This window comes from Myotis lucifugus, unplaced genomic scaffold (genome assembly GCF_000147115.1).
Source record: "Myotis lucifugus unplaced genomic scaffold, Myoluc2.0 scaffold_36, whole genome shotgun sequence".
Taxonomy (NCBI): domain Eukaryota; kingdom Metazoa; phylum Chordata; class Mammalia; order Chiroptera; family Vespertilionidae; genus Myotis; species Myotis lucifugus.
Window position 1 is genome coordinate 2,960,550 of NW_005871084.1, and position 23,364 is coordinate 2,983,913.

At 42.9% G+C, this 23,364-nt stretch overlaps 1 protein-coding gene across 1 annotated transcript in view; it reads left to right on the forward strand.

The window, feature by feature from the left end:
* Positions 1 to 5,016: 5,016 nt before the first annotated feature.
* MALT1 (MALT1 paracaspase) overlaps positions 5,017 to 23,364 on the forward strand; it is a gene marked incomplete at its 5' end in the record, with an annotated part of 51,960 nt that continues 33,612 nt past the window's right edge. Inside the window, 2 exons of the mRNA XM_023752595.1 lie at positions 5,017 to 5,258; positions 14,652 to 14,818. Of these exons, the coding sequence (XP_023608363.1) occupies positions 5,017 to 5,258; positions 14,652 to 14,818 (409 nt within the window). The remainder of the gene's footprint in view (positions 5,259 to 14,651; positions 14,819 to 23,364) is intronic.

A 23,364-nucleotide genomic window follows, 5' to 3' on the forward strand; every position in this document is an offset into this window, starting at 1 on the left:
TAGGTATTATTGAACGACTTTCTTCATCATTTGCATTATAGCCCAATGCAGTTGTTATTGTCACAAAGTCAAAAGACCATTGGGTGGATTAATGTGGTTTGTTTGAAAACCCCCACAAAGTGTCTCATGGCCATGAGCAATATCTCCCCAACTGAGCTCCTCCCTTCTGTTGAAATGTGTCCCCAGTGATTTGTTAGTACTGATCACTTAAGTATCAGAGTTACCGAATGATTTGCTTTGTTGTTAATAAATTAGACCTGGTTCAGGACTATTCCCACATCTGCCATGATACCTCATATTATTTTATCATAACACTAGTGCTCAGCTATGTCTTCTTGAATAGGAAAGAGAGTGTGGTGCACATATGAATGTCTTCCCTCTTAGAAAGCATTGCTAAACTGTCCACTGATGGCCGCAGGAGTTCCTTTGTATGTGAGGAATTATTTTTCTCTTGCTGCTCCACAGAAATACTTTCTCCTCAGTATTTTCACCCTTCCTTTCTGCTGCGAACAGATTACTTGCCATTCTTTTTCCTTGCCAGAGGCAGAGAGTGGATTTAGTCCACCATGTATTTGTAAGCATTGTAAGGAAAACTGACCAAGACTGAAATGTAGTTGGGTATCTTAATTAGCTCATCTATCTGGGTTAATTTATGCCTTACATTGCCTTTGACCTGGCTACTTTGAAACTTTGAGAAATAGAAAGTGTAGAAAACTGATAGTAATGCAAATAATACTTAATTATAAGTAGGAAATTCTCTCAGTAGAGGTTCAATTAATATCCCTCTCCCAGTGTGGAAGAAGCCAGTTTTGCATCTATTAAGCTAATTCATTTCAGCATCCTCCTGGGCTTACATATTTACTTTGTTTTTAGGTTCTCCTTTGAAGTGGTTGTAACACCCTTCTGGGTCTCTTGTTCACTACTGTGTTAAATAAAATCTTTGACACATTTGTTGAGAGTCATGATTTTTAACTTTCCTTTAAAACAAAACAAAACAAAACACTATCCTATCCAAAATCTGAAACACTGACAATACTAAATGCTGGCCTAGTTGTAGAGCAACAGGACTCTCATTCATTGCTGGTGGGATGCAAAATGGTACAGCCCCTTTGAAAAACAGCTTGTCAGTTTCTTACTAATCTAAACATACTCTTACCATACAATCTAGCCATTGCACTCCTTAGTATTTATCCAAAGGAGTTGAAAACTTATGCCCACACAAAAACATGCACACAGATATTTATAGCAGTTTTATTCACAATTGCCAAATCTTGGAAGTAATCAAGATGTCCTTCAGTGGGTGAATGGATAAATTGTGGTACGTCCAGACAATGGAATATTCTTCAGTGCTAAAAAGAAATGAGCTGTCAAATCATAAAAAGACCTGGAAGAAACTTAAATGCATATTACTAAGCGAGAGAAGCCAATCAGCAAAGGCTGTATGATTCCAAAGATATGACATTCTGAAAAATGCAAAAACATGGAGACAGTAAAAAGATCAGTAGTTGTAAAGAATTGGGAGGAAGGAGGTATGAATTAGACAGGGCACTGAGAATTTTTAGGGCAGTGAAGATACTCAGCATAATATTGTAATGTTGGGTACATGTCATTATACATTTGTCTTAATCAACAATTTTCAACTGGTGTGCTGCAGAAATTTTTAAAAAATGTGCTACTTGAGTATTTAGTCAAGGATACTAACCTCTTTTCCTTTAGATTGTCAAATGAAAAAATGACAGCAGCCAACACAACAACAGCTGTCCAGTGTAATTGCATCAAAATTATACCTATTTTTTTTTCTGTCAGATGAGCAAAAAATATAATGTATATTTTGGTGTGACACAGAAGTTTAGTAGTTAGTTTATGTGTGCCAGGAGATGAGAATGTACAGCGCCATAAGTGAACCCTAGTGTAAATATGGACTTAGGGTATAATGAAGTATCCGTGTAGGTTCATTAGTTGTAACAATTGCACCATACCACTCTAACGGGGGATGTTGATAATGGAGGAGGCTGTGTACATGTGAGGGTAAAGGGTATAATGGAAATCTCTATACCTTCCCCTCAATTTTGCTGTGAACCTAAAACTTCTCTGAAAAAGAAAAGCCTTAATAAAAGCAAAACAAAATTAAAACCATAATTTAACATTTTGGCACAGAGCCTGGCACAATGAATGAATGAATGTAGATAAGTAAATGTAGTCCTTGCCATGCATGATTTGTTGTGAAGGAAGAGTGTGAAATACTAGTGCAAAGCTTAGGTACTCTTCCAAAGTTGAAATCACAATGGGAAAATGCCCCTAATCCTTTAGATTCCAGCAAGAGGGGCAGTAAGGGATGTGGAGACCCTTATACTGAGAGGTGACTCAGTGGCCTCCACACAGAGGCTGAGTCAGAGGTTACGAAGGGTGCAGAGCATGGAATAAGGGTGAGAGGTAAAGAATGCCATTCAAGTCACAAGACTCCTGTTTCCTTCCCTCTGTTGTAGATGAAGCCCAAGACCTGCAGGTTTTCTCCCAAGCTGGGCTGTTGAAAACCTATCCAGATATGAGTTGATATGTTGTTTTGGCGTTTTTAAATAGAGTGCTACCTACAGACAAATTGTATAAAGGAAAAACACCTATGAGTCAGCTTCCAGTTTTGTAAGTGTTTTGAAGGTTACATCAATGGATTTCCATAGAATGAAACCACAAGCTTCCTGCCAATTGTCTGGATTCCCAAAGATTTGTCACTTTCAACTAATGAGGGAGGATTTACAAGTATATTATCTAAAGACATGCATGAACTTTTAAGGGGCATTTAAAAGCCAGATAGTCAGCCTGTTTTTCTCCTATCTTTATATAAATACTAGAGGCCCGGTGCATGAAATTCATGCATGGGCGGGTGGGGGGGGAGGGGCGGGGAGGCGGGGAGAGTCCCTCAGCCTGGCCTGCACCCTCTCCAATCCGGGATCCCTCTCACAATCCAAAACCACTGGCCCCTAACTGCTCACCTGCCTGCCTGCCTGATGCCCTCCCCTCCTGGCCTGAATGCCCTAACTGCCTATCTGTACTCCCCTCCTGGCCTGATCCCCCTGCCTATTTGCGCTCCCCTCCTGGCCTGATTGCCCTAACTGCCTATCTGCTCTCCCTTCCTCTCCAGCCCTTCCACCCGGTGCAGGCATGTTGAGAGCTCTCCGCCATGGCCCTGCCCCCCATCCTGATTGGTCCTTATGTGATGGTGTCCTGGACAATTTGCATATCCTCTATTATTCCTATAGATAATGATTGGTACATAGAAGAGGAAGCTGAATTGTTCTTTATATATATATATATTTTTTTTTTATTGATTTTTTACAGAGAGAAAGGGAGAGGGATAGAGAGTTAGAAACATCGATGAGAGAGAAACATCGATCAGCTGCCTCCTGCACACTCCCCACTGGGGATGTGCCCGCAACCAAGGTACATGCCCTTGACCGGAATCGAACCTGGGACCCTTGAGTCCACAGGCTGATGCTCTATCCACTGAGCCAACCCGGTTAAGGCCTGAATTGTTCTTTATTATGTTCTTCCCAAAATTAACATAGCAATTTTCAGAGTATTAATACACGCTGAATTACTTTTCCCAGGCCAAGGCAAACTGAGTATGAAACAAGCTTTTGCATTTGCAAGGATAATAGCTATCGTTTATTATCTACTCTGTGCCAAGCAGAGGTTAGTGTTTTACATACAGCAACTTCTTTAATTATGGTTACAACTCTATATATACCATATGTCCAGTCTCATTTTAACAGATGAGGCAAAGGATTAAGTAACTTATTCAGGGTCTTAAAACTAGAATCAAGCAGATGTTTCTGGATCCAAAGGTCGTACAATTGGCCATTATACTGCATCTGAACTTTGAACTTACAGTGATGAAAAAGTATAGCGACTGCTTGTGTTAAAATGTGGTGGAGACTCTACATGAAGCAACTACCTCGCCAACAGATACTGAGAAATTGGGTGTACAAATTATTGCTACAGAAAACCCTGCTGTCCTGTGATGAAAAAGTAAACTGGGCCAGGAAGCCTTGTGCTGCTTTTGTCCCAAGCGACCCTATGTTTTCAATGGGACACCGACCTTGAATATTGCTTCGATTGGGAGAGAGAGCTTAGGTGTAGTCAGCGTTTATGTAATCTGTGCTGGACCCCTCCAGGAGAGGGCAATCTCTCTAAGGTTGCCTGCTTTGATTTGTGAAAATTGTGAGTGGCAGTCTGACTTGGGAGGAAACCAGGCGATCTCTGCTAAAAGCAATCATTTCCAAGAGCTTTTAAATGCGACTTAGCCGTGTGTGTGTGTGTGTGTGTGTGTGTGTGTGTGTGTGTGTTGTCTAGGCACAGATTTCGAGCTATTTCCATTATCTGGATATCTAGCACCACTTCCTTTAACAATGCCACACACATCAATCCCTAAAACAAGGAAGCCTCCGCGGAGGTTGCCCAATGCGGGTGCTGGCGGCGTCACTGGACACACGCAAGTCACTGCGTGCAAGCGGCCGGGGCGGGCGACCCAGAGCCCTGCGCTCCCTTCCGTGGCAATCCTCCTCCCACGGTCTCGGGAAGCCCCGACGCCGCAGGCTTCCTCGCCGAGTGGAGCCGCCCGGGCGTAGTTCCTCCACCGCTTCCTCCTCCAGCGGCAACCGCCCGAGCCTTCCTGCTCGGCCAGGACTCCACCTCCCGGGGTTTGAAGCGCGCGCCTCAGCAGGCGCCTAGGCAACGCGGAGGGCGAGCGGGGTGCGCGGTCCTGCGCAGGCGCGCAGTGGGCGGCCCCGCCCCCGGCAAGCCCCGCCCCCTCGTCCCGGCAGGAGCGGTCGGTCCCCGGCTCCCCCAGCAAACCTGTCTCGGCGGGGCGGGGAGCGGAGCTTCCTCCTCCGTGTGCGGTGCAGCGCCGCCCGTTCCGTCCTTCCGCCCCTACCTAAACGGCGCCGGGGCGAGCGCGGGGCGAGCGGAAAGTGCGCCGGGCCGACACCGCGATGTGGCCGGCGGGATCTGCGGCGTCGCGGCGTCGCAGGCGCGGGACCTGCGCTGTGCGGGGAGCGCCGCAGGCCCCGTCGCCCCGGCCTCGCAGCTGCCCCTGGTCGCGCCCTCGGGCTGCCGCTCCCCGCCCCGGGCAGCGCGACCCTCAACCGTCTTCCGGAGCCGCTGCTGCGGAGGCTCAGCGGGAGCTTGGACCGAGCGCCCGAGGGCCGCGGCTGGCGGAGGCTGGCCGAGCTGGCGGGGAGCCGGGGGCGCCTCCGGCTGAGGTGAGGGGCCCGGGGCGCAGGGGCGAGGTCACGGGGGCCGGACTTGGGCGGGAGGCACGGGTGAGCGGGCCGGGCTGGTGCTGGAGAGATCGTGGCCGCACGGGACGGTGCGGGGCCGCGGGTGTGGCCGGAGCGCGGGGGAGGGGGGTGTGCGTGGGAGAACTTCGTTGGCCTTCCGATCGCTTTCCCCGGGAAAGTGCTGGGAATGCGAGCGAGCGGGCCGGCGTTCACACCCTATTTCTCTGCGCCCCTCCCTTGAGCTGAAAGAGAAGTGGACGTGGACTGGGAGGATTTTGAGAGCAGAAGGCCCCCTGGAGACCATTCTGATAGGGCAATGATTCCCAAGGACTTAGAATGGAGAAAGACACGGACCTGGAGACTTGAGCAAGGTTAGGAAGAAGTGCAGGTAAAGAGAGAATGAGAGGGAAGGGTTTGGGGTGCAGGAGTTGATCGTGAAGGTTTTTATGTAGGGAGAGCAGGATGCTGGGAAAGACTGAGACTAAACGCACCGTCTTCAGACCAGCTCATCAGGTTCCCTTCTTGACTTCACCGTGAGCACCAAGCTGTACGTGAAACTGTTTCCCTGTTGCCAGGCTTGGGCCCCCTGTGCTAGCGGTTCTTGAACTTTCGGTCTCAGGACTCCTTTAAACTCTTAAGAATTATTGAGGACCCCAGAGAGTTTGTTTCATGTGGGTTCTGTACATCACACACATCTAGTATACACTGATATTTGCCATATTAGACATTAAAAGTAAGACGTTTTTAAAGTGTTACCTCATTTAAGAGGACTAACCCATTACATGTTAACAGAAATAACATGTTTTTGTGGAAAAATAAACTTTTCCAAAACAAAAGAAAAGTGTCGTCGTTTCACATTTTGCAAATCTCTTTAATGTCTTGGCTAGATTGCAGAGAGCTGGCTGCTTTTGCGTGCTTCTGCATTCAGTCTGTTGCACTGTCGCAGGTCATGGAACACCAGATACTCCAGTGGACACTCCTTAAGAGAGTGAATGAAAAAGATAAATAACATCTTTTTTTAAAATGTATTTCTTTATTGATTTCAGAGAGGAAGAGAGAAGGAGAGAGAGATAGAAACATCAATGATGAGAGAATCATTGATCGGCTGTCTCCTGCACACCCCCTACTGGGGATTGAGCCCGCAACCCAGGCATGTGCCCTTGGCCGGAATCGAACCTGGGATCCTTTAGTCCGCAGGCTGATGCTCTATCCACTGAGCCAAGCCGGCTAGGGCGATAAATAACATCTTAATGTTACTTTGAAAAATGGTTTTGATTTGTGCATCATGTAAAAGGGTCTCAAGACCTGCACCAGGGGTTCCCAGACCACATTCAGAACCACTGCTGTATGCCATCCTTATGCTTCTGCTCTGCCTTTAAACCCCTAGCAGTTTTTTTAACTTCTCATATGATAAACTTTGTTTTCTACTATAATTATTTGTGTACTTCTTTATAAACTTGAGAACAGCAATGATTACTTAAGATTCTATGTATCATGCATAGAACTTACACTCTACAAATACTTTTGAATTAAGATGAGAGATATTCATTCAAAATTATATTTAGCCCTGGCTGGGTGGCTCAGTTGGTTGGAGTGTTGTCCCATACACCAAAAGGGACATGTAAGGGAGGCAAACGATCTGATCGATGTTTGTCTCTACATCTATGTTTCTTTCTCTATCTCTAAAATCAATAAACATATCCTCGGGTGAGGATTTTTTAAAATTATATTTATTGCGTGCCTATTATTTGCTAGAAGTTTCAGAAGATAAAAAGATGACAAATATTTATCTCCTATTCATAAGGACTTAATGGACTGTCATTCTGGAACATTCACAAATAACATGTTAAGTGCTATATTGGGTGTGAATAATAATAACAAAATTTTTTCATTTATTAAGCACTTAGTAGATACCAATGTACTAAGTGCTTACGTGCATTTTCTACTTTAATCCTCACAAAAAACCCAAGTTTCAGAGTTTGGGTTAAACCAGAGTAGTGATGATTTGGGATTATGTAGAGGAGTAACGATAAGAGGATGGAATGAGCAAGTGTGGTAAGCTCACAAAGTTGAGCAGGCAGATGGCATAATTTTCTTCTGTCCTAGGAAAAAACACATTTTGCTTTTGGCTATGCAAAGAAAATCCAAAATACTATCATTCTAGATTCATAGATTTCTAAATTTCTGTACAAAGTTGTCTTCTTTGGGGGTCAGATCACTAGGTCTGTGATTGGTTAATTTGTGATATTATCTAGTACTCTTTCCTGAAAAGGGCTCCTACTTGGTCATGAAGGAGAGGGAAGACAGTAAGGTTCTGCCACTGAAGAAGGAAGGCTGATGGAGTCTATACGTAGTGGATACCTAGCATCAGGTGTCCAGTTTTCCTCCCCACGACCTCAGTCAGCTTCTGTTAAAGGCTACAGGATGGTGTTAACTTTCTTTGGGGGAACTAACAGAAAATTTGAGGCCACATTTCTAGTGAAAGTAGTTGAGAGAGAAGGGCAGTTGCCTAGCAAGAGGTGACAAGCAACAAAGGGCATGTGTTTGTGGAATCTGGGAATTTCAGGGTGGAAAGTCTGATAAGAGACAGCTGGAGTTTTGCCAGTCTTCCAGGATGCTGAAGGTTAGTTCATAGCAGGTTGGTTGTGGTGAGGAGAGTCAGGGCACCCTGAGGATTGGTGAATTGGGTAACATTAAGCTCATATACCTATTGAAATCAGAATTCAGCTGATACAACAAAAGGTTAGCACTGGGAACTTGGGGGCTAGAGAGTGGCAGCTGGGGTGGGGCAAGGTAAACTGGTGATGCTTACTCTCTTAAGACAAAAAGTTATTTTAAAGTCATTTCAAACTAATGGCAGAAGAGCACCTATAACAGTAAAGGGTCCTAAGGGAAGTCTTGTCCAGAGTCAAACCTAGGAATTTTAGTGTGAGAATCCCAAGTGGATAACAGTTACCAGGAAAATGTGAAGTGCTTTCCTCTGGGTCACTGGGTCACAGTCCTAAAACCTCAGAAGGTGGCCTATTCTGTTTCCTTTCACAGGTTTCTGACTCTATATGTCCTTCCTCAAACCAGATGAGAATAAATAAACCAGAAGAGCCTCTTCAAAACTGTCCATCAGGGATTAGGAATAATTGTAAATGTTTTCAGATTGTTATTGATGACTGAGAATTAATCCTAGCATACAGTAGTTTAGTTTCCCACAACCATGTACATATGGAAATGCCCTAATTCCATTCCAGACTGAGCTAATATTGAAACTCCTTGCTGTCCTTGTAGATAGGCATAAGTTCTGAGTGTCTTGCCCAAGCTACACAAATTCTGGCATAGAACATGGAAGCCCCAAAGATGACAGAGCTGCCTAAAATCCTTGACTGAGGGAGCTTAGGAATGGGGCTATAGAACATGGACGTAGGAAACCGGGCATTCTCTGCGCACCTGCTGTACAGAGGTGCTCCTGTGGCTGCAGAAACCCTGCCCTCTGGGAGTGTGTAGAAGGAATGAGAACTTGTGTGAAAGGCTGGAACAAAAGCTTTCCTCCTGTCTGTCGCCTTAGGGCTCAGGCTTTGTGTCTCTATCCACACTTCACCTAGTCCCCTGCTTAGGGTTATCCTTTAATCTGACCATACATATGTTTAGGTTGATTACTCTCAATTCATATCTTAAATCCATATCTTTGCTCTGAACTCTCCATTCACATTGTGTAAAAGCCTATTTGCCATCACGTCTTGAATGACAGACATCTTAAACGGAACATGTCTAAAGCTTAACATACACCTCTTTCTCTTGGAGTTTCTTGCCTCTAACTAAATGGCAACTACACCCTTCCAGTTGCTGGTGTCTTTCTTGACTCCACTCACCACATCCATTTTCTCAGCACATCCTGTCTGCTGTCCCTACAGTGTAGATCCAAAATACAACCTCCAAAATACTATCATTCTGGATTCATAGATTTCTATATTTCTAGACTTACTAGGGTGAGCCACCAGTGTCATTCACCTGGATTATTCCAGTAGCTGCTTAAATTCTCCTCCTCCTGCTTTGTCCCACCCCAGTCTGTTCTCAATATATCAGTACAAATGATTCTTTTAAACATTAAATCCGTCCTTATCCTTCCTCTGCTTACAACTCAGTGAAAACACCATTGAGCTACCACTTAACTCTTGGACCTGCTGTCCTATATTGTCTCCCTCCCTTTCTCTACTCTATTCAAACTCGCTCTCTTGCTTCTTGAACACAGTAGGGTTTTTGTACCGCTGTTTACTCAACTTAGGTGGTCTCACAGATGAACCACATGACTTGCTCCTTCACCCCTCAAATGTTTGCTTAAAAGTCACCCTCTCAATGAGTTCTCTGATGATGTCATTTAAAATTACCCCCTACATCTGCTCTCTGCTCTGGTATTGCCCGTCACTCTGCTTTGCTTTGTCTTTTCTCCAAAGCACCTATGACTATTGGGTGGCTGGATATACAGAGAGAGAAGTAAGTGTGTGTGTGTGTGTGTGTGTGTGTGTGTGTGTGTGTATCCTCCTATAGAAAAATTCAGGAGGATAGGGAATTTTGCTGCTGTATCCTCAATACCTAGGAAAAAGGCTGGCCCATTTTAGCTGATTAATAAGTAGTTTTTGACTTAAGGAATAAAGATTCCAAAGAGTAAATGTACCAAGAAGAGAAGCAAAAGAACCTAAAAGCAGTGCCATGTTTTGTACCTTAAAGGGTGAATATGTTTTGATTATATTCTTGTAAAAGTAAAGATAAATACAGATTTTTTTAAAAAAAGCAAAGTCCATTTTGTTCAATAAGAGTCTTTTAAATTAAATCAGAAATTCCAAATTAGGTCTGGTAGAAACCACTTCAAAGCACAGTCTTACAGGAATGCAACTAAAAAAAGGAAAGAACGAAAAGTCGGGTATGTATAAGGAACATCTTAGTTGAAGCCAGTGCCTGTGTGGAAAATTAGTAAAAGGAAAGGAGATAGAGAAATTTGTTTTTCTCCTGTGCCTCTTGTTTTGGAAGATAAATAATTGTCGACTTCAATTTGATCTTTATTTATTTTGTGGGGAAAAAGACAATTTGTTTTTCATTTTCTCTATATAAGTATAAACATTAATTAAAGCATCACTTGGTTGCATTTGATGAGATGGCTTCTTAATTTCATGTATCAGATTCTGATAACCTTTCTGAGTCATATTTAGCACACAGCGTCTTTGTTTTTATAAACCTCATGTTCTCAAAAAATTGGTAATCCTTACATTGTCTCTAATACTGGTTCCTTAACCTGGCCATTACAAGAACTAGTAAAATAAATTTTTACAAAATAAAGGGCTAAATAGCATCATCAGCTTTTGTTTATGCTACTATTGTCACAATTATTTCATAAATGAAAGGACACTTTAACACTTAAAAATATAGAAAAACCACCTTTGAGTAAAAGACAGTTTTATTGTCCTTATTTTCATCATTTTACCATGGATTTATTGTGCTGCCACTAGTCTGCAGTGCAGAATTTGGGAATGGATCATCTATATTGCGGAGATTCACATTTATTGAATATATAAATTTAACTAGGATACTTAGAAAAGAATACCTAGTTAATATAATGATAGGAGGCCTTGAAGGACAAAATGAGGTTACCAAAATAGTAGCTACTCAAAAACATTTTTAAGATAAAGTTAAAACAGTTCCAGAAACAAACATAATTAAGAAATTGACCTTCATATTCTTTTGATATTCCCATATTTTTATTGCATAACAATAGCTTTTATTGAGTACTTACTATTTACCAACTTTTCTATAAAGAGCCAAATTAAAAATATTTTCAGCTTTGCAGACAAATTACTCAGCTCTCTGTTGGAATAGGAAAACAGCCATATACATTTGTAAATACGTAAAATAATTAGTATAGCTGTGTTCCAATCAAACTGTTTACAAAATCAGGTGACTAGACAGGTTTAGCCCACAGATCATAGTTTGCCTGCCCCCTGTGTTAGGGTATTTCCGGGCACTTACAAGTCCTTTGAATGTCAATAGCATTAATTGTCTGTTTTTTTAAAAATTAAATCTTTATTGTTCAGATTATTACAGTTGTTCCTCTTTTTTCCCCCCATAGCTCCCCTCCACCCAGTTCCCACCCCACCCTCTGCCCTTACCCCCCCCCCCACTGTCCTCATCCATAGGTGTACGATTTTTGTCCAGTCTCTTCCTGTACCCTCCACACCCCTTTCCCCCCGAGAATTGTCAGACCACACTCCCTTTCTATGCCCCTGGTTCTATTATATTCACCAGTTTATTCTGTTCATTAGATTATTTATTCACTTGATTTTTAGATTCACTTGTTGATAGATATGTATTTGTTGTTCCTAATTTTTATCTTTACCTTTTCTTCTTCTTCCTCCTCTTCTTAAAGGATACCTTTCAGCATTTCATATAATACTGGTTTGGTGGTGATGAACTCCTTTAGCTTTTTCTTATCTGTGAAGCTCTTTATCTGACCTTCACTTCTGAATGATAGCTTTGCTGGATAAAGTAATCTTGGTTGTAGGTTCTTGCTATTCATCACTTTGAATATTTCTTGCCACTCCCTTCTGGCCTGCATAGTTTCTATTGAGAAATCAGCTGACAATCGTATGGGTACTCCCTTGTAGGTAACTGACTTTTTTTCTCTTGCTGCATTTAAGATTCTCTCTTTGTCTTTTGCTCTTGGCATTTTAATTATGATGTGTCTTCGTGTGGTCCTCTTTGGATTCCTTTTGTTTGGGGTTCTCTGCGCTTCCTGGACTTGTAAGTCTATTTCTTTCACCAGGTAGGGGAAGTTTTCTGTCATTATTTCTTCAAATAGGTTTTTAATATCTTGCTCTCTCTCTTCTTCTGGCACCCCCATAATTCAGATGTTGGTCCGCTTGAAGTTGTCCCAGAGGCTCCTTACACTCTCTTTATATTTTTGGATTCTTTGCTTTTTGCTTTTCTGGTTGGGTGTTTTTTGCTTCTTCGTATTTCAAATCTTTGACTTGATTCTTGCGATCCTCTAGTCTGCTATTGGATCTCTGTATAATATTCTTTACTTCAGTCAGTGTATTCTTAATTTCTAGTTGGTCCTTTTTCATATCCTCGAGGGTCTCACCAGATTTATCGAGGGTCTCACTAAATTTATCAGCGGTTTCTAGAAAATTCTTGAAAAACCTTATAACCGTGGTTTTAAACTCTATATCCAGTAGTTTGCTTTCCTCCATTTCTGTCATTTGTGACCTGTTTTTTTGTCTCCGCATTTTGGCTGCTTCCCTGTGTTGATAGAGTAGCTTTCTGTGCTTGGTGTCCTATAGGGCCCAGTGGCTCAGCCTCCCTAATTACCTGAAGTGGACACTCTTGGTGCACCCCTTTGTGGGCTTAGTGCACAGTTCTGTTGTAGTTAAGCCTTGTTGTTGGTATCACTGGGAGGAATTGACCTCCAGGCCAATTGGCTATGAGAATCAGCTGTGTCTACAGTGGGAGAACTTCTGTGCTGGAGACACCCTTATGGGGCAAGACTTGCTTCAGTGGGGCTTTGGTGCTCACTGAGTCTGCCCCCTGAGTGTGTCCCTTATGGATCTGAGGAGTTGTAATCTGGATGGTCCCACTCTGACCACTGGGTACACTGGCTCTTGGATCTCTAAGGAGGTGCTAATTTAGCCTCTGCCTGAGGCTACCCAGCAGGAGCTACGGAGAGATCTGCAGATTCCTCTTCTTTATTTGGGGTTTGGAGGTGCCCAGATGAGGCCCAGCTGTGAAGCAGTGCAAGCTGCTGTGGGGCCTTGGGCCTTCTTTTGAATGTTCTGGGTCTCTCTGACCCAGCTGCAGTTTGTTAGGTAATTTTAGATTGCAAAGGGCCAAGCCATTCATATGCAAAAGCCTCTGCGAACAGCTTGGGTGGGGCGGGGTCTCAGGGAATCAACAGGGCGGAGCAAACAGCTATGGCTGATCCTCAGCCCTGCCCTAAGAGGCCCCAGGTCTCAGTGTCCCGCGGTAATCAGTAATTGCTGCAAGCACCTCTGAGAGAAAGCCACCCTCGAGTTCCACCCGATGCCAGACAGTCCAGTTTCTCCCCGTATGAATCTGAGTCCCCAGAGACTCACCTGGAACTGGAGTTCAGAGCAGTCGGGAGCTTGTGTCTCCCTCCCGATTGAAAAAAACAACCGCGTCCTCAGTTGCCAGTCCTTTCCGCGTGCGCCTCCGTACCTCTGCACTTTACTTCTGCACCTCCTCTGAGTCTCAGTGTGCTTTTCTCTTTCCTTCTAGTTGTAGAATTTCCACTCAGCCAGCCTTCCTGTGATTCTGGATGATGTCCGTTTTGTCTTTTAGTTGTAGTTTTGAAGTGGTTGTGTGAGGCAGCAATTTCAGGTGTTTACCTATGCCGCCATCTTGGTTTCTCTCAATTGTCTGTTTTTTTAATTGTTGAAAAAAATGAGTGCACATAGTAAAGTTCAATAGTACAAAAAGCTTTATAGTGAGAAGTGAATCCTCCAGCCATGAGCTCTGCTCCCTTGGTCCCTTCTCTAAGTCAGCACTGCTACCGGTTTCTTGGAGATTTTTCCTCAAAGTTAACTCTGTATATATAAGAACAAACACATAGTCTTGCTAATTAAAATAGTATCATACAGGACATACACTGTTCTGTATCTTACTTTTTTTCATGTGAGTACACACATAAATACTCATGTTAATTTTTTCATTATATGTTATATAAATACAAAAAAGAGTAGAGAAATGTATCTGATCTTCCTAGTCCCAAGTTAAAAGTAAAAATTTTGATCAAAATCAAGGCCAGATTTCTCACACATCAAGTTTCTAGATTTCTCTCATTCTCCTAATTTAGTAGCCATAGAAGCCGAGTTGGACATGGGAATAAAGAGGGATCCCTGGTGATGGCAGAAGAATGAAGAAAGAACAGTAGCATTCATAATGTAAATAGTTTTTCACCACTCAACGCCCTGTGATTTATTTTCTACAACACCTCTGGGGCCAAACATAGAGCAGGCATATTATCTAATATATCTATCTAGATATAGATAGATATAGATATAGATATAGATAGATAGATATAAAAGCCTAAGCGACCGAACGACCAGTCGACGGTCACTGTGATGCGCACTGACCACCAGGGGGCAGATGCTCAATGCAGGAGCTGCCCCCTGGTGATCAGTGCACTCACACAGCCAACCTCCCTCTGTCCCTCCCCCGAGCCAGCCAGCCCCAATCGGCCCTGATCAGGACTGGATGAGATGTCCCTGATCACCCCCAATTGCCGGCCAGGCCGAGGGACCCCACCAATGCACAAATTCGTGCACCAGGCCTCTAGTATTGAAGAAAATTGTTAACTTGAATTAATTTCATTATTTTCAGTTGTCTGGACTTGGAGCAATGTTCTCTTAAGGTCTTGGAGCCTGAAGGAAGCCCAAGCCTATGTTTACTGAAGCTATTGGGTGAAAAAGGTTGTACAGTCACAGAGCTGAGTGACTTCCTGCAGACTATGGAACACACTGAAGTTCTTCAGCTTCTCAGCCCCCCAGGTAGGTTTTTCCCTTGGGTATGTTCTCCAGGAGTTCATGGAAACAAACGTGGAGAGAACTATCATACTTGACCAGAAGAATTGTGTTAAATATTTTGGGCCCTGGCCAGTGTTGCTCAGTTGGTTGGATGTTGTCCCAGGCACCAAAAGGTTACTGGTTTAGACTCCCAGTCAGGGCACATGCACCGGTTTCAGCTCGATCGATCCCTGGTGGGAGGCACACAGGGGATAGCCGATCGATGTTTTACTCTAACATCGATGTTTCTCTCTCCATCTCCCTTTCTCTTCCTCTCTCTCAAAATCAGTAAAAATACTTTTGGAAAAAGTAAATGTATGGAGCTTCATTTTCCCCCCAAGTTGACACATATAAAGGACATATATAAAGCAAATACGGTACATAAACATAGATTGGATTGTGGTTCAAAAAATCAGCTATTCAAGACATTTGGGACAAGTGGAATAATTTGAATATAACCTGCAATTAGATATTAGATAGTAGATATATCTAATGTGATAATGGTATTGTACTTCTATAGAAGAATGTCTTTATTCCAAAGAGATGCATGCTAAAGTATTTAGGGGTAAGATTTCTGTTGAAACAGTATAGCCAAAAAAATAAATATACACATATTTCTTGATATATATGTGTGTATATTAATGAGATAAAGCAAGTATGACAAATATTCATTATTTACGATTTTTGCCAACACGATGCTTTTGAAATGTTGATTGACTCAACCATGTGATTTTTTTTCCTGAGTATATCAATATTGAGTGAGGTTTCTCACTTCCAAAGTTAGACGTGAGGAATAGGAAACAGTGCCTGTCATCCACAACTACAGGTAGAAGTAGTCAACTACAGCAGTGTCGGGCAGAAGGGACCAAGTCGGCTCAGTCTTCTGATGGCAGCAGCACTGCACACCTTCTTTCTCAGTTTGCCATTTAAAGCAAAGAAGCCAATCAGGATTTGGAGGGCTGTGGACTAAGGACTCCGTGCTCTCTGTTTTACATGGTTTTGCTGTATGCAATTACACAACAAACTTGTTTGTGATAATATTTTTAAGTTAACAGGATGAATGTAAAGTTATAATTCAGGTCTTATTTTTTACTTTGTCAGTTTTGGGGTTGGAGAAGTAAGGGCACATGGTAGTCATGTGCTACCAGTTACATTGACCAGAAACCTCAGCTCAGATTGACATAATAAAGGCAGTATGTTGGTTCTTCTGACTGAGAAGCCTTGAAGCAGATTGGGCTTCAAAAGAGGAGGCAGGGACAGCCCTGTTTTCAAGGAGTTGGTTCATTTTCATTTTTGCTCTTCTTTTCTTATCGTTGACTTCCCCCTAAGACTGACTTTCTGCATATGCACAAGATATCTACTAGCTGTTCTTGCATTCATCTTTGTCCCAGCAAAAATCCTAAGATTCTTATAGTTAATTAATTTTGGTCATGTGCCTGTCCCTACACCTGTCACTCTAGCCAGGGAAATGGAATGTGCTGAACTGCCTGGCTTAGAGCCAGGAGTCCAGTTGGGTTGAGTCAGCTTTCCACAAAGCACACCAAACAAAGTCTACGCATGGATCACCAAACAAAAGTGGGCCTGTTGGAAGGAGAAAGGAAGTAACAGATGCTGGGAGGTTACTAAAATACCTACTACAAATGGAAAGGATCCTGGATTATGAGTCAGGAAACTTGGACTTTCAGGTTATCTTCTGTTTTACAAGGCCAAATGCAGATGATAAAATAGGCCTCCTATAAATGCCTCCTTTGTGTTATCACTGAATTGGATGCTTGACGTGTTTCTCATTGCCTCTTCATAACAAATATATAGAGAGTAAATTTTATCTGACCTCCAGTTTTTTCCTTTTCAGTGTCTTCTTGAATTTTGATGAAAAGGCACACTAGAAATATTTTGTTTTCTCTTTTTGTAGTAATGCACTTTCATAGGAGAACTTTCATAGTTCTTATTTCACAGACAGTCCAATGATTTTTCTCTGATTGTCTTTATAAAGAGGTCTGTTTTGAGTGAGTAAGTTGATTGTCAAAGATGCTGTGAGCCTATGAACAGGCCTTTCAAACCTAAATGCAGGAAGCAGAGGAAGTGTTAACTTTCTTTCAGTCTTGCTTTGCCATATTCCATTCCAGTGGTTAGTGGATGACAGCCAGAGATAGCCAAAGGCAATGGCTGTAGTAGAGTTCTCTGTTTTTGAGAAGCTGACCAAGTTTCTTTTATGTATTTGAGTAGTCCAGAAGGAGCTGGGCAACGTCCCCCCATCTCTGACTGGAGCAATTCCCTTGATTAGGAGCTAACTTCAGTGGTCCCTCACTTAGCATGAGGTCTGAGTTGAGGGTAACTCACACCAAGGAGCTTGCAGTCCGTGGGCTCTGACACCTGATTTGTTTTCTGAAGGATACCACAGAACTGAGGTTGTACCCTCTTCTGCTTTCTCTCAAACTGGGCTTTTCCACAGCTCCTGGGTGGCCAGCTTGTCCCTCAATCTGGTCTTGCCTCTACTTTATTAGAGAAATGGCTTAGTTTTTATGCTTGGGTGGTGTCCATCCCCATTTTCTAGCACTAATTGTTTCCCTACTTTTTGTTTCCTTGGTCATCTCAGGGGGAATTGGAAGGGGACGGGGGCTTTAAATAAATGTGTTGAAATTGTTTGAACCAAAGTCCATAATGTTTTTTTAGACCTTTTTTAATTTTCATTAAAAAATCAAAAACTCTGATCCCAAAGCAATCAATATTGGTCTCTGTATCCTTAGTAAATGTAGGTAAACTTAGATGTGATGTTTTTATTTGTTTCTTTTGTTTCCATTGAACCATTTTGACTGCATATTTATAGGCTGTATCAGTTAGAGTTATGTAGATCACGAAATGGTTGCCAAGGGAGGAATGCCCTGATCTGGAATTGGTTTAGCAGAGGCTGAACAATGGCGGGTATTTAGAGAGAATTAACATTTTACATGTGGGTTTTATTAGGTGAATCCTAAGGTTCTTCCTAACTCCAGTTTTATGATGTTGCCATTTTATTTCATCATATATAATAAAAGCCTAATATACAAATTGTCCCCTCAGGCAGTTGTTTGACCAGGAGACCAGGAGTTCGACCGCTCGCTATGATGTGCACTGACCACCAGGGGGCGGCACGGAACATGGCGGGCGTCGGCAATACGCTGCGATCTCTTGCCGGCTACCTGGGGGCAGGGATGATGGGGTGGAGGTGCAGTGAGAATACGGGGTGGCCAAGCTCCCTCTCACTCCCCCTGCTACCCTTCCCCGGGATGCCAAGGCCTGCGTGCTGGGGAAACCCCCATGCTCAGGTGCAGGGCGCCTGTGGGAAGTCCACCCCGCACCCATGTGGCGGCCTCTTCCAGGTGAGCCAGGACCGCAGGGGCCGGGCTCCCCAGGGTTCGCATAGGAGCCGCTCTGTGAGGCCGGCCAGGAGAGAGTGCACTGCCTGCCTGGCTTCCGTGCAGTGCCACTGTGTGGCTCCGAGGCCCATGCTGTGCCCCATCCCGTGGCGTCTGGCCACGCTCACCGCATCTCCGTGTAGGGACTCGGGCGCTGTGACTCAGGCGGAAGGGGGCGCATGGGGGCCCAGGTGCTGCCCAGGGCCCAGAGATCAGCTGGGACCTGCCCTTCCACGCCAGACGCTCATGCTTCCTCGCTGGCTGGACCTAGGGACCGCACCCGTACGGGCCTCTAGTTCATCATATAAAAGGTGCTTCACTCCCCATACGTATTGGGTGGCATGTGAGACCTCTTTTCCATTTGCCCCACCCCTTTTTTATTTCATAGCACTTCACTTTTTTCTCTAGTCCTTTGTATCACACTCATTGTTACGTTTCTAATATCAATTTTAATTTTTTTTATTACTTTCTTGTCTCTAAAACAAGAGCAAATATTGTTGAATATTATTTTTTAGTATCCAAAATACCTCTACTTCACATTTTATCTTCACATTGTGAAGGAACAGAAGAGTACTGTTCTGAACATTTAAAATTTAAAGGTGAGCAAACATTTGTGTGGAACATGAAGTTTCCAGAAGTTATCATTTGGCTAGAATCACAGTTATTGATAAAGGTAGATTAGAACCCAGGCCTGCTGACCCTGATCTGAACGGTGTCATTCCCATGACGCTGGGAAATTTCTGAGTTGTTTGGGAAACTTAGTTATAGAGTATTACCTCAGTTGCCTCTTTGACCCATGGACTTACATTTTTTTCTTCTTGCCAAATTAAAAAGTACTCAAATACTAGATCATATTTCTAAAGGACTTTTCTTGTTTCATGAGTGGCAGAAATTTTTGAAGTAAAAATAACAAGAAGTGAAAGGAGGCAAAGGTGGAATGGATGGAATAAGGGTAAGGAAGAAGCAAAGAGATAGAAAGGGAGCAGTGAATGAGGTCAGAAAGAGTGTGTCTCCGCACCAGGGTGTTCGGGTCACTGGGCAACGCAGGAGGATAAGGGATTCGATGAGCCTAGGGTTAGCCACAGTAGGTGCACATGTGAATTGACTTAGAAGAAGGACATACATGGACATACTTTGTGTGATGGGGGCAGATTGTGAGAGGAAGGGGAATGGCATTTATTCTGCACACTGGGGCACTCTTCAATGATAGCTTAGAAATTTTCAGAATAACTTTGAGGAAGAGTTTTAGATGAAAACTGATGGAAAAATTTTTTGGTTCATGGCCTCTGAAAATAGATGGATGCACTGTAGTGGATACAATAGATCTGTTCCTGAGAAAGCTGTTTATAAATTACATCTATATTTAAGTTCTTTGTGTGAGAGAATAACTTAAAGACACCAAAGATGAATCCATTATTCAACTCAAGAATTACCCTAATTTTTCTATGTTGGTGTATGTTGAAAGCACAATCCTCGTGTTCCATCATACCTAGTCAGATTCCCCCTGGCTTACAAGAAATCAAGTAACCTCTGACTTCTTTGCAGATGTTATCTGAAAATAGGCCTGTTTGCCAGGAAGCTATGTATTTGCCCCCCCCCCTTTTTTTGTTTTGTTTTGTTAATTCTCACCCGAGGATATTTTTTCCATGGCTTTTCAGAGAGAATGAAAGGAGGGGAGGAGGGAAAAAGAGAGAGAAACATTGATGTGAGAGAGACACATTGATTGGTTGCCTCCCGAGCATGCTGCGACCAGGGTCTGGGATAGAACCTGCAACCCAGGTATGTGCCTTTAACCAGGAATCGAACCCATGACCTTTTGGTTCGAGGGCCAACATTTTAACCACTGAGCAACACTGGCCAGGGTTCATTAACCCTATAAAATAGGACTTTCGTATGCCTTGGTACACCCTCCACAGCACTGTGCCATCTTCTTTCCTTACCTTTGTTCAGCACCTCTAACTGTGGGCAGTGCGAGGGTGGTTACAGGTTGAACATGGTTCCCTGTCACACAACACTCTGTAGGAGGAAGGAAATATGTGTGGTTAAAACATGGGAGGTATTGTGACTTCTCTTCTTTACTAAGGCGGTTTCCAAATCACATTTTTCCTTTCAGTTCTCAGTCTTTGAAGCAATAGATAATAAATACATGTATTTGCTTGCTTGTTGAAGACTAGACAAGTAAAATTGTTGGTACAGGACAGACGTGTAAACTTTGAGTTTGAATGTACATTAAAAATCGTTTAGACTTGTCTCCCACACCAAGGAAGGATACCTTTATTTTTTTAAATATATTTTTATTGATTTCAGAGAGTAAGGGAGAGGGAAGATAGAAATATCAATGATGAGAGAGGATCATTGATTGGCTGCCTCCTGCATGTCTCCTACTGGGGATTGAGCCTGCAACCCAGGCACGTGCCCTTGACTGGAATCGAACCTGGAACCCTTTAGGCAGAAAGCTGACGCTCTATCCACTGAGCCAAACCAGCTAGGGCAAGGAAGGATACCTTTAAAACATTCTGGCCCTATGAGCCCTTTCCACTAATGTCATTCATTCCTTGCTAAGTCACTCTAGGGCAGTGGTTCTCAACCTTCTGGCCCTTTAAATAAGGTTCCTCATGTTGTGACCCAACCATAAAATTATTTTCGTTGCTACTTCATAACTGTAATGTTGCTACTGTTATGAATCGTAATGTAAATATCTGATATGCAGGATGGTCTTAGGCGACCCCTGTGAAAGGGTCATTCCACCGCCAAAGGGGTCTCGACCCACAGGTTGAGAACCGCTGCTCTAGGGAGCAAGCCATTTAACTTCCATTGTGCTTGTCTCTTTTCTCTTTGTATAACAGCAGAGAATATTTGCCATGGTAAGTTGAGAAGCACTGTCATGATGGCAAGACATCGCACACTGCCTGACATGCTCCCTCCAGTCAGAGAAGCTCTCTGTGGGGGAAGCTGGGTTAGCATGGGAGGGTCATTAGCACTAGGAATTGGAGGTGGGGCCTTTGGGATGTGATTAGGTCATGAGGTGGAGCCCCCATGAGGGGGATTAGTGTCCTTATAAAAGGGACTTAAGAGAGGACCCTTTTCCTTCCCTCCATGTGAGATCACAACATGAAGACAGTAGTCTGTGAACCAGGAAGTAGGTCTTCACCAGACACTGAGCCTGGAGGGACCTTGGTCGTGGAGTTCCCAACCTTCAGAACTGGAGGAAATAAATGTGTGTTGTGTGTTGTTTAAGCCAAAAGAAGAATCACTGAACTATGTGAGGTGGCAGATGTGTTAATTAGCCTGATTTACTTGATTGTGGTAGTCATTTGACAATGTGTACGTATATTAAATCATGTTGTACACGTTAAATATATACAATTTTTACTTGTCAATTATGCCTCAATAAGCTTAGAGAAAAAGGAGTCACTGGGATAACAAAAGTATGAGGATTTTAAAGCCCAAGAAAACCCTTATTTGCATCCTGGTTCTGTTATTTTAACAGTGGAACAAAGAAATCATCTCAGGTTAAATAATTTAACCAAGTTAATTTACTGAAAATTACTTAACTTCATTTTCATTGTAACATAGATCTAATTAATATCTAACTCACCTGGTTATTTTGAAGGTGAGATCAAAATGTCTGGCCCATATAAAGCAGTCAGGAAATTGCTGCTACAGTAATTGTTTTTATTATCGTATATTCATTCAACAAATACGTGTTGAACACTGTCATCATGCGCCAGGCGCTGTGGTATGCGTCGGGTAAACTGGTGACTAAGAAAAACAAGGTCATTGCTCCCGCAAAGCTTACAGTTTAGTAGATGAGACAGAAATTAAGAAACAGGGGTTTCAGGTGATTAGTGCAATGCAGACCACAAAGCAGAGTGGATGTAATAGAGAACCAGGTGGAATAGCTCATTTAGAGACGTTTCCCAAAGAAGCTGGAGAATCTGCCATGGAACAGTGGGGCTGGAGGGAAAATCCAGCAGGGGACTAGTAAGTGGAAAGGCAGACAATAGCGTGTTTTCCGAAGGAAAGAGGACCAAAGTGGCTGGAGTGTGGTGAGCCAGGAGGAGGAGAATGGTAGGGACGAGGTCGAAGAGATCCGTTCATGAGGGCTTTAGGGTATGGTAAGGAGTTTGGATTTTTCTAAGTACAATGGGAGGGCAGTAGAGGATTTTAATTGGAGTCGTGATTTGGATTAATTCATGTTTTCAAAATACATTGGTCTGCTGGTTGGAAGTGAGGAAACAACTTAGCAGGCTGTAACAGTAGTTTAGTCAAGAGCAGATGGTGGCTTGGGTTAAGATTATGACATTGAAGGTGATGAGACCTGGAAAAGCTTAACTACAGGACCTGAAGATAAATTCCATGTGGAGAGTGACAAGGAAGGATGGATTCAGGGTTGCCTGCTAAATTTTTGTCCTGCATCGGGCACACGGGTGTAGGCTGGAAACCATTCTCCCGGTGATGGGGAAGAGCACAGGGTCTAAGGGGGTGTACACTGTTCAGGAAGGAGTTGGGACATGCTAGGTTTGAGATGGCTATAAGACATCCACATTTTAAAGCCAATTTAGTCACAATTCCTGTATTTTTCAGTATAATACTTGTTCCCTTCTATTGTTGCAACTTTATTTCCTCTTATCTCACCTAAACTTTGAAATTCAGAGTCTCTGAATATTAAAGTTGTGCTATAAGTCTCTCCTGGCATTAAAATACACTCTTGTGAATTCGCTGGCTTACATTTCTACCAAACGTGTATTACAGGATTTGGAGAAACTGTTATGTTATCCACCCTTGCTAACTTGGCTTCAATATAAAGAATTACTCTCCCCTGGCAAAAGTTTTAAATTGTTTTTTGAGAGGCTCTACTCTATTTACTAAAGATTTTCTAGGGTTTCTCCTGGCCCTTAAAAGTAATAAATATTTACTCATTTTGGATTTTGGTCTTATGTGGTATCTTTCTGGCATGATTTCACATACCTATTTTACCTTACCTGCGATTTTTTTCCGTAGAAAACTTGGTACTTTTGATGTATTAATATTGCTGATATTTAGACTAACTCCTCTTAAGTTGTAATCTTTTTTTAAAAAATATATTTTATTGATTTTTTACAGAGAGGAAGGGAGAGAGATAGAGAGTTAGAA